The following is an 11,965-nucleotide window of genomic DNA, read 5'->3' as shown; positions in this document are numbered from 1 at the left end:
AAGAAGAAGAAGAAGAAGAAGAAGAAGAAGAAGAAGAAGAAGAAGAAAAAGAAGGAGAAGGAGGAGGAGGAGGGGGAGGAGGAGAAGAAGAAGGAGGAGGAAGAGGAGAGGAGGAGGAGAAGAAGAAGGAGGAGGAGGAGTAGGAAGAGGAGGAGAAGGACAAGGAGGAGGAAGAAGTGGAGGAGGAGGAGGAGGAGGAGGAGGGGGAGAAGGACAAGGAGGAGGGGGAGGAAGAGGAAGAGGAGAAAGAGAAGGGGGAGGAAGAAGAGGAGAAGGAGGAAGAGGAGGGGAAGGAGAAGAAGGAGGAGATAGAAAAGAAGAAGGCAGAAGAGGAGGAGAAGGAGGAGAAGGAGGAGAAGGAGGAGGAGGAGGAGGAGGAGGGGAAGGAAGAGGAGGAGAAAGAGGAAGAGGAGAAGGAAAGGGAGGAGGAGAAGGAAAGAAAAACAAGAATACCTTAAGGGACTTATGGGCAATATCAAGAAGATCAATGTTCGCAGTACAGGGGTCCCAGAAGGAGAAGAAAGAGAAAGGGACAGAAAACTTATTTGAGGAAATAACACCGAAAACTTCTCTAACCTGGAAAAGGAAACAGATACCCAGAGCCCAGAGAATTCTAAATTTTTTTTCAACGTTTTTATTTATTTTTGGGACAGAGAGAGACAGAGCATGAACGGGGGAGGGGCAGAGAGAGAGGGAGACACAGAATCGGAAACAGGCTCCAGGCTCTGAGCCATCAGCCCAGAGCCTGACGCGGGGCTCGAACTCACGGAGCGCGAGATCGTGACCTGGCTGAAGTCGGACGCTTAACCGACTGCGCCACCCAGGCGCCCCATTTTTTTTTTAATTTTTTTTTCAACGTTTTTGAGCCCAGAGAATTCTAAAAAAGAGGAACCCAAAGATCCACACCAAGACATACCACAACTAATTAATCAAAAGTTAAAGACAACGAGGGAATCTTAAAAGCAGCAAAGGAAAAACAACTTGGTACACACAAGGAAGCCCCATTAGACTCTCAGCAGTTTTCCAGCAGAAACGTTGCAAGCCAGAAAGAAGTGACATGATATATTCAAAGCTGAAAGAAAAAACTGCCAACCAAGACTACTCTACACAGCATAGCTGTCCTTTAGAATTGAAGGAGAAATAAAGAGTTTTCCAGGCAATCAAGAGTTGAAGGAGTTCATCACCTCCAGAACAGTTTTACAAGAAGTGTTACAGGGACTTAAAGCTGAAATGAAATGGCACTAATTAGTAATAGGAAAAAAGGCAAGTATAAGAATCACTGGTAGAGTAAAATTCAAAATAATCTAATGTAAAGGTGGTAGGTTCACTTATAAATCTAGTGTGAAGGTTAAAAGACAAAAATACTACAAATAACTAAGACAAAAATATGTAAATTAGGATGTCAAAAACATAAAACATTGGGAGGGGTAGTAAAAATGTAGTTTTAGACTGCGTTCAAACTTAAGTTGTTATCAACTGAAAACAGGCTGTTATAAATTGTTTTATGTAAGTCTGATGGTAACCACAAAGCAAAAATCTGTAATAGATACACAAAAGAGAAAGAGAAAGGAATAAGCAAACCACTACAGAAAATCATAAATCACAAAGGAAGAGAGCAAGAAAAGGAAAAAAGGAATTATAAAACAGCCCCCCCGAAAAACAGTTAAAATGGCAGTAATCCCAAACCTATCAATAATTACCTTAAATGTAAACAGACTAACTTCTCCCATTGAAAGACACAGAGTGGCAAAATGGATTAAAAAAAAAGAGAAGACTCATCTATATGCTGCCTAAGACACTCACTTCAGATGTTAAGGAGACACACACACACACACACACACACACACACACACACACACGCACAAAGTGAAGGGAGGAAAGAGATACTCCAGGCAAATGGAAACCAGAAGAAAGCTGAAGCTGCTATATCAGACAAAATAGACCTTAAGACAAAGACTATGATAAGAAACAAAGGTCACTATATAATGATAAAAGGCTCAATCCAACAAGAGGATGTAAAATTTGTACATATTTATGCACCCAACATAGAAGAACCTAAGTATATAAAGCAAATATTAACAGACCTAAAGAGAGATATAGACAGCAATATAACAATAGTAGGGGACTTTAATACCCCCACTTGCATTAACAGGTCATCCAGACATAAAATCAATAATAAAACATTGGACTTGAAGTACACATTAAGCCAGATGGACCTAACAGACATTTACAGAACATTCCCTCTCAAAGTGAAATACACATTCTTCTCCAGTGCACATGAAACATCCTCCAGGACAGATCATATGTTATGCCACAAAACAAATAATAAATTTAAGAAGACTGAGATATTATCAAGCATCTTTTATGACCACAATGGTATGAAACTAGAAATCAATTACAAGAAAACTGGAAAGTACACATATACATGGAGATTAAGCAACATGTTACTAAACAAACAATGGATCAATGAAGAAATCAAAAGAAATATCAAAAATATATCGAGGGCACCTGGCTGGCTCAGTCAGTGGAGCATGTGACAATCTCAGGGTTGTGGGTTCAAGCCCCACGTTGGGTGTAGAGACTGCTTAAAAATAAAATCTTTAAAAAATGTCTTGAAACAAATGAAAATGAAAATACAACATATCAACATTTATGGGCTGCAGCAAAAGCAGTTCTAAGAAGGACATTCATAGCAATAAATGCCTACATTAAGAAACAAAAACACCTCATGCAACTAGAAGAACAACAAACTAAGTCCAAAATTACTAGGAAGTGGGAAATAACCAAGATCAAAGTGGAAATAGAGACTAAAAAAGACAACAGAAAAGATCAATGAAACTAAGAGATGGGTTTTTTTTAAAGATAAACAAAATAGACAAACTTTTAGCTAGACTCACCAAGAAAATAAAGGGCTCAAATAATATCAGAAATGAAAGTGGAAATGTTACAACTGATACCAAAGAAATGCAAAGGATAAGAGATTACTGTGAACAATTATACACCAACATATTGAACAAAATGGAAAAAATGGATAGATTCCTGGAATTTACAACCTACCAAGACTGAATTATGGAGAAATAGAAAATCTGAACAGACCAATTATTAGTAACGAGATTGAATCCATAATCAAAACCCCCCAAGAAACAAAAGTACAGGATCAGATAACTTCACTGATGAATTGGACCAAACATTATTAAACACTTCCTTATTAAACACTTCCCAAAAACAGAAGAGGCGGAACACTCCCAAATTCATTTTACAAGGCCAGCATTACCCTGATGCCAAACCAGACAAAGACACAACAAGAAAAGAAAATTACAGGCCAATATCCCTGATTAACATAGATGCAAAAATCCTGAACAAGATCTTAGCAAGTCAAATTCAACAATACATTAAAAGAATTATATACCAGGATCAAGGGGGATTGACTTCACGGATGCAAAGGTGGTTTAACCTTTACAAACCAGTCAATGTAATATACCATCATAACAAAATGAAGGATAAAAATTGTATGATTATCTCAACAGAGGCAGAAAAAGAATTTAACAAAAATCAACATCCAGTTATAAAAATTCTCCAAAACATGGGTATAGAGGGAATACAATACACTGCAATGTAATGAAAGCAATATATGACACGCCCATCATCGTACTCAATGGTGAAAAGCTGAATAGCTTCTCCTTTAAGATCAGGAACAAGAGAAAGATGCCCACTCTTGCCATATTTATTCAACATAGTATTGCAAGCAGGAGCAATTAGGCAAGAAATAAAACGCATCCAAATTGGAAAGGAAGTAAAACTCTTTACAAATGGTATTATATTTGGAAAGCCCTAAAGTATCCATCAAAAAAACATCAGGAATAATAAATTTGGTAAAGTTGCAGGATACAAAATCAATACACAAAAATCATGTGCACTAATAATGAACTATCAGAAAGAGAAATTAAGAGAACAATCCCATTTATAATTACACCAAAAAGAATAAAATCCCTAGGGATAAATTTAACCAAGGAGCTAAAAATGTATACACTGAAAACTGTAAGACATGAATAAAAGAAACTGAAGAGGATACAAATAAATAGATATTCCAGGCTCATGGATTGGAAGAATTAACATTGTTAAAACATCCCAAGTACCCAAAGCAATCTACAGATTCAACACAATCCCTGACAAAATTCCAATGGAGTTTTTCACGGAAATAGAACAACCAATCTTAAAATTTGTATGGAATCATAACAGACCCTCAGATAGCTAAAGCAATCTGAAGAAAGAAGAACAAAGCGGGAGGCATGACATCCTGATTTCAAACTATATTACAAAGCTATCATATTCAAGGCAGTATGGCATGGACATAAAATACACACATAAGTCAATGGAACAAAATAGTCCAGAAATAAACCAACATGTATAAATCTTAATTTATGACAAAGGAGACAAGAATGTACAATGGGTAAAGGACAATCTTCAATAAATGGCATTGGAAAGCTAGACAGCCACATGCAAAATAGTGAAACTGGGACATGTCTTCCTCCATACACAAAAATCAACTCAAAAAAAATTAAAGGCTTGAATGTAAGACCCCAAATCATAATGATCCTAGAAGAAAACATATCTGGTAAACTCCCTGACATCAGTCCTGGTGATGATATTTTGGATTTGATACCAAAAGCAAAGGCAACAAGAACAAAAACAAACAACTACATCAAACTAAAAAGCTTTTGCACAACAAAGAAAACCATCAACCAAATGAAAAGGCAACCTACTGAATGGGAGAAGAGATCTGTAAATCATATATCTAATGAGAGGTTAATATCCAAAATATATAAATAACTCTTGCAATGTAATAGAAAAAAATCTGATTTTAAAAAGAGCAGAAGAGGGGCGCCTGGGTGGCGCAGTGGGTTAAGCGTCCGACTTCAGCCAGGTCACGATCTCGCGCTCCGTGAGTTCGAGCCCCGCGTCAGGCTCTGGGCTGATGGCTCGGAGCCTGGAGCCTGTTTCCGATTCTGTGTCTCCCTCTCTCTCTGCCCCTCCCCCGTTCATGCTCTGTCTCTCTCTGTCCCAAAAATAATAAACGTTAAAAAAAAAAATTTAAAAAAAAAAAATAAAAAGAGCAGAAGATCTGGATGTCTTTTCCCCAAGAAGACATACAGACGGCCAATGGGTACAGGAGAAGATGCTCAACATCACTGATCATCAGGGAAGTGCAAATCAAAATCACAATGAGGTAACAAATCACAGAATGGCTATTACCCAAAAAAATGTAAGAAATAACAAGTGCAAACAAGGATGTGGAGAAAAGGGAACCTCGATGCACTAATAGAACTGTAAATTGGTACAGTCACTATGGAAATAATATGGAGATTCATAAAAATTAGGAATATGGGGCACCTGGGTGGTTCAGTCTATTGAGCATCCAACTCTTGACTTCAGCTCTGGTCACAATCCTAGGCTCCACACTGAGCACGGAATGGAGCCTGCTTGAGATTCTCTCTCTCCCTCTGCCTGTCTCCCCTACTCACATGCACTCTCTCTCTCTAAAATAAAAAAAAACAACAATAAAATAAAAAGAAAAGAATTACCATATGATCCAGAAATTCCATTTTTGGGTATTTATAGAAAGGAAACAAAAACACAGGGCGCCTAGGTGGCTCAGTCAGTTAAGCATCTGACTTCAGCTCAGGTCATGATCTCACAGTTTGTGAGTTTGAGCCCCACATAGGGCTGTCTGCTGTCAGCACGAAGCCCACTTTGGATCCTCTGTCCCCCTCTCTCTCTGCCTCTCCCCTGCTTGTACATGTGCACTCTCTCAAGAATAAAAATAAACATTAAAAAAAAGGAAATACAAACACTAGCCCAAAAAGGTATCTGTACCTCATCTTCACTGCAGCATTATTTACAATAGCCAAGACATGAAACAACCATAGTGGCCACTGATGGCTGAATGGATAAAGACAACATGGAACAGAATGGAACACATAATGGAATATTATTCAACCATCAAAAAGGAAGGAATCCAGCTATCTGCAACAACATGGATCGACCTTGAAGGCATTATGCTAAGTGAAGTCAGACAAAGAAAGACAAATACCATATGATCTCACTTATATGCAACCTAAAAAAACAAAACAAAAACACACAAAAGCTGAACTCAGACACAGGGAATAGACTGAGGGTTGCCAGAGGTAGGGGCCAGAGGTGAGCAAAATGGGGAAAGTGGTCAAAAGGTACAAACTTCCAATTACAAAATACATCATAGGAATATACACAGTATGGTAACTATACTTAATGCTGTACTGTATAATTTACAGTTACTAAGAGAGTAGATCTTAAAAGTTCTCCTTACAAGAAAAAAATTTGTACCTATATGTGGTGATGGATGTTAACAAGACTTATTGTGATCATTTTGTAGTATGTACGTAACACTGAACAATTGTTATATACCTGAAACTGATGTTATATATTAATTATATCTTCACAAAGAATAAAACAGGAAAAAAAGAACTGAAAGCAGGATCTCAAAGATATTCACACACCCACAGTCACAGTAGCATTATTCAAAAAATAAACAAAAGGTAGAAGTAACCCAAAGGTCCATCAACAGATGAAGGGATAAACAAAATACGTATATACATACATACAGTGGCATGTACCTAACAACATCAATATATGTGAGGCAAGGAGAAATAGATGAATCCACTGTTCTAGAGACTTCATCACTTTTCTATCAGTAATGGACAGATATGGCAGGCAGAAAATCAATAAGGTCATAGTTGAACTCAACAGCACCATTAATTAACTAGATATAACTGACACCTATAGAATATTCCATCCAACAACAGCATATACATTCTTCTCAAGATCAAATGGAACATTCACAAGATGAATGTTCATCTAAATCAATCCTCTAAGTTTTCCTTCTTAGGAAACTAAGAAGAGTAAATTAAACCCAAAGTAAGTAGAAAAAAATAAAAATTAAAGCCAAAATCAATGAAATTGAAAACAGAAAATCAACAGAAAAAAAAATCAATGAAATCAAAAGCTGGTTCTTTGGGGGAAAAAATCAGCAAAATTGATCAGCTTCTAGCAAGACTAAGAAAAGGAGGGAAGATACAATTCATTAATATCAGAAATGAAAAAGGGACATCACTACAGAGCCCATGGACATTAAAAGGAGACTAAAGGAATACTATGAACAACATCATGTCCACATAGCATCTAGATAAAACAGACCAATTCCTTGAAAGACACAATCTGCCAAAACTCACACAAAATCACACAATCTGAATAGGCCTTTATCCATTAAAGAAAAACATATCTTCCAAAACAGAAAGCACCAGGCCCTGAAGGGCTCACTGGTGAATACTACATACAACAGAATATCATTCAGCAAGGAAATTCTGGCACATGCTACAACATAGATGAACCTTAAGGATATTATGTGAAGTGAAATAAGCCACTCACAAAAGGACAAATACTGTATGATTCCACTTATATGAGGTACCTGAAGGAGTCAAATTCATAGACACAGAAAGGAGAATGGTGGTTTCCAGAGGCTGGGCGGAGAGGAGAATGTGGAATTGTTACTTAATGGGTATAGAGCTTTAGTTTTGCAAGATGAAAAGAGTTCTGGAGATCGGCTGCACAATAGTGTGAATGTACTTAACGCTGCTGAACTGCATGCTTACAAATGACAGAATGGTAAATTTCATGTTATCTGTATTTTGCCATTTAAAACAACAATAACAACAACAGTGGTACCTGGGGCAGAGCTATGCAGTTGTAAGGTTTACTAAGTCCTGATCAGGTCAGATGGGGCCCCTGAGGACAAACTATAATCACAGTCCCCCACACTCACTGCTCACAACCCCTTTCAGCCCACAAAGCATCTGCTTGGACTCACAGAAAACACCAGTGAGATCGAAGGATGAAGGTATGTGGCCAGGTCACTCTTGGTAAGAGGCAACAGCCATCCCACAGCCCCATTCTTCAGGGTGCAAGGCCAATGCTCTTCCCACCACCTTGGGCTCTGTGTAAAGCCCAGATTCTCAAACTGTGCCGTGTGGTGGTTTTGGATTCCAGCTTTGCCACTTACAGCTATGGAGCCTTGGGCAAATTACTCAGCCTCTAGAAGCCTCCTGCAAAACAGGGATAATAACAATCTGCGGGGTCCTTGTGGTTTCATTATGCAAGAAGTATTCACAACGACCTGGCACTCTGCCAACAGTAGCCATTATGGTGCCTCAGGAGTTGGGTTTTGTTTTATTTTGTTTTGTTTTTTCTCTGAAGATCTTTTAAGGGACAAAGTTATTGTCAGCAGTTTAAAGGAACTGAAATAGATTTCTTAAGGACTTGCTGGCTCTGGGATCCCACACAACCTTGTGCCAAAGCTTTGAAAGCCCAGGACAAGCAGGGTGGCTCAGGGTTCACCCCTTAACTCCCCACTTCTGGTCTTGGTGCCCCAGTGAGCTCAGCTGGGACCATAAACCCCAGGAAGCAGTATATTGCCCCAGTGTGGCCCACACTTTTTTTTTTTTTTTTTTTTTTTTTTGCCAAGCCCATGGGCTCTGACCATCTCAACTGAACTGACAACAGCCAGGGACATGGCTTCCCCAGTGCACGGAGGAGGACCCCAGGACCACACAGACAACAGGAGGAGGGAATGTCTTTCTGGACCCCAGGCAGCAGCAGAGCTGAGCCCAGGTCAACCTCTGTCAGTAATGCAGGGCACTGCTTGGTAATGGTTAGGAAAACTTAACCACCACACATGACTAACTCAGTCTGGAAAAGACCCAGCAAGGTCACAGTGGCAGTCCTTGCTGTCCACAGCTCTGGTTGCATAGCATTTTTTGTCAAGAGTTATCTAGATGGCATCTCAGGGCAGAACCCCAGCAACAGGACATCCCTGCACACAACACAGACTACTAATACCAGGTTCCTCCTGAGAGGAGGACTTGGGTCCTTCAGGGACCCAAGCACCTGTCCTCCCACTGAGCAGGACAGCCACACCCAGATGGCCCTCGATTTCACTGCTAGAGTTATGTGGGGACCCGTGGGTGGACCCATGGGTGCCACCACATCGCCGAGGGGACCTGGCCTTCGCTGCTAGAGAACTCAGAGGAGCCAGGTGGGTGAACCCTCCCTCTTGCACTCACCCCAGCCAGCTCTGGAAGCCTGGGAGCAGAGAGAAGACTGTGATGTGCTTGTCAGGGCTGGGAAACATCACTAAATATCAGAACTGCAAGATTCTTGCTCGACCTTTTTGTACCCAAACCTCACCGTGAGCCGTAAGGAAATCAGGGACCCCAGCAGGCCAGGGCTCCCATTGGCCCCATTCGAACTCCTGGGGAGCTCCCATCCTAGAACACCCCCTGCAAGCAGTGAGCTCTCCACACCTCCTGCCAGCTCCAGTCTTCTCCACATTCCAGCTCAACAAGGCAGCAGAGAAGGGGCCCCTTGCAGGCCAGCGCCCATTCCTGGGGAGGTGGCTGGAGAGGCATCTCTACAGGAGCAACGGCACAGGCCTCCCTCCCCAGATTTATCAGCAACATCACGCCCTTCCCTGCAGCACACACCAAAACACTCAAGCAGGCAATGACCTCCGACAATTCACCTTGCGCGGGGTGAGAACAGGGGTCTGGTTCACTCGCTCCAGGCCTGCGATTCTGCATCCAGATGCTTGTCTTTTTCAATGGTGTCCATTGTGGTAAAATACGCATACAGAAAACTTACCACCGTAACCGGGTTTGGACGTACAGTTCAGTGGCATTAAGTACATTCGCTGCATCACACAACCAGCACCACCATCCATCTCCAGAACTTTTCCATCTTCCCAAACCAAAGCTTCATGTCCATTAAACAGCTCCCCGTTCCCGCTGCCCCCTGCCCTCGGCACCCACCATTCTACCTCCAATGTCTGTGATTTTGACGACTCCGGGTACCTCATATAAGCGGAATCATATGGTATTTGTCCTTTTGTGACTTATTCCACGCCACACAATGCCCTCCAGGTTCATGCATGTTGCAGCAGGTGTCAAAATGTCTTCCCTTTTTAAGGCTGAGTAATATTCCATTGTGTGGATAGACTACCCACTTATTTTCCCATCTGTCGATGGACACTTGGGTCACTCCCTCCTCCCGGCTACCGTCAGTGCTGCTGCCAAGAACATGGTTCTACAAACTTCGGAGTCTTTGCTTTCACTTCTGCCAGGTATGTACCCACAGGTAGAATTCTTGGCCGTCTAAGACTCCTTCTAGCTTGCAATTTCACCCCCACAGAGCATGTGGGGTCAATATCCAAAACCACCAGCAGTAGGCCCTGACCATGGTCATTCTTCGATGCTCCCCTTCCTCCAAGCACAGCCCCGGGCATATGTGGGAGCTGTGTGGGTCCTACCCAAGTCCTCGGAAATCATGCACAAGCTGTTCCTCCCCTCAGGGCAGATCTGCCATTTCCCAGTGCACTCAGAACACACTGCCCTTGGCACCAGGAGCCCTGGTTCCACAGGGTTTGTGGAGATAGGTCTCTGCCCCCTTCTCCAATCTGGGTAAAGACTGTCAGAGTAGGTGCCCTTGGAGCCTGGGGGTGCTGCAAGTCTCTGGCTCCAAGCAATAGCCAAAACTTACCTCCCTGGGAGAAGCCTGAACAAATGCCAGTAGTCAGATTGAGGAGGGACATGACGAGGGTGTGGCTGGCCATGGCCTTGCCCAGCCTGAGTCTCTGGGCTTGCCTCACACGCCAAGCCTCAGGTCTCTCTTTTTTTTTTTTTTTTTTTTTCAACGTTTATTTATTTTTGGGACAGAGAGAGACAGAGCATGAACGGGGGAGGGGCAGAGAGAGAGGGAGACACAGAATCGGAAACAGGCTCCAGGCTCTGAGCCATCAGCCCAGAACCTGACGCGGGGCTCGAACTCACAGACCGCGAGATCGTGACCTGGCTGAAGTCGGACGCTTAACCGACTGCGCCACCCAGGCGCCCCAAGCCTCGGGTCTCTAATGTCACAGCCTCAGCCTCTGGCCCAGACCTCTGGGACCTTGCCCCTGGGTGTGTATGCTGGATAGAGCCCTAGACTTGGAGCTCCCTTCCCTGACCCCTCTCCCTCCAGCCCCCCAGTTAGGGCCCCAAGGTAGTGCCTGGGCCCCCTTCCTCCCAGGTCCAGCTCTGACGCTGCCTGCTGGAGGTAGCTGCAGTCTGATCCTCACCTGGGGAGTGCATACCTTCAAGGTCTGCTCATTCCAGTGCATGAGGAAGGCCAAGATGGCTGCACAGCTGCGACTGATGCCCAGGGTGGAAAAGACCAGGATGACAGAGCCAAGCTGGAGGTGAAGTTCTGCAAGAGGAAGGAAAGGTGAGGGACCTGCATGGCCTTGTTCCCTGTGGACCTTAGTTGCTGTAAGCTGACTGGCTTCAGGGGCCAATGGTCCAAGAGTGAGTTCAGACCCAGCACACCATGGCATAGGCTAGTCACGCAACATCTCTGGGACACTGTTTCATCACCTGGCACATGGAGGTCCTCAGACCTCACTGGCAGTTCAAGAGAATCACACTGGGTGTTCAGCATTATCATGCAAAGGTCTTTTTTTTTTTTTTTTTTTTTTGGCTCTCCAGGTTTCTAGCCCAAGAAGCTCAGTTACCAGCTGGCCTCCTGAGTGGGAGGAGAAGATGGTCCCCCCAGGACATGGGGGTGCTGACAGAGGCAGTACGGCCTGGGTATGAATCCTGGCTCGGCCACTCACTGGCTGTATGGCCCGAGCATATTACTCTAAGGCACAGTTTTATCCTCCAGAAAATGGGGTTACAGTATACTACCTACCTCAAAAGGTTTTGTCCTGTGCTTAGCCCCATGCCTGACACGGAGAGGTCAGCTATGATCACACTTAATAACGCCCCTGAGGCTGAGGCTCACCCAGTGAGGGGTGGGGAGGAAATCTAAGCTGGTATCCTGAGCTGATCGGGTAACCTCT

The 11,965-nt window shown here is 42.9% G+C and overlaps 1 protein-coding gene across 5 annotated transcripts in view; it reads right to left on the bottom strand.

The window, feature by feature from the left end:
• The window catches only part of STYXL1 (serine/threonine/tyrosine interacting like 1), a 91,870-nt gene that overhangs the window by 5,016 nt on the left and 74,889 nt on the right, over nucleotides 1–11,965 (bottom strand). For all 5 annotated transcript variants that reach the window (XM_040456095.1, XM_040456099.1, XM_040456098.1 and 2 more), the window contains one exon: nucleotides 11,219–11,331. In XM_040456095.1, the coding sequence (XP_040312029.1) occupies nucleotides 11,219–11,331 (113 nt within the window). The remainder of the gene's footprint in view (nucleotides 1–11,218; nucleotides 11,332–11,965) is intronic.

This window comes from Herpailurus yagouaroundi, unplaced genomic scaffold (assembly GCF_014898765.1).
Source record: "Herpailurus yagouaroundi ecotype Mexico unplaced genomic scaffold, PumYag 216, whole genome shotgun sequence".
NCBI lineage: Eukaryota > Metazoa > Chordata > Mammalia > Carnivora > Felidae > Herpailurus > Herpailurus yagouaroundi.
Note: the sequence above shows the minus strand (reverse complement) of the source record. Positions and strands in the feature narration are given on the sequence as shown.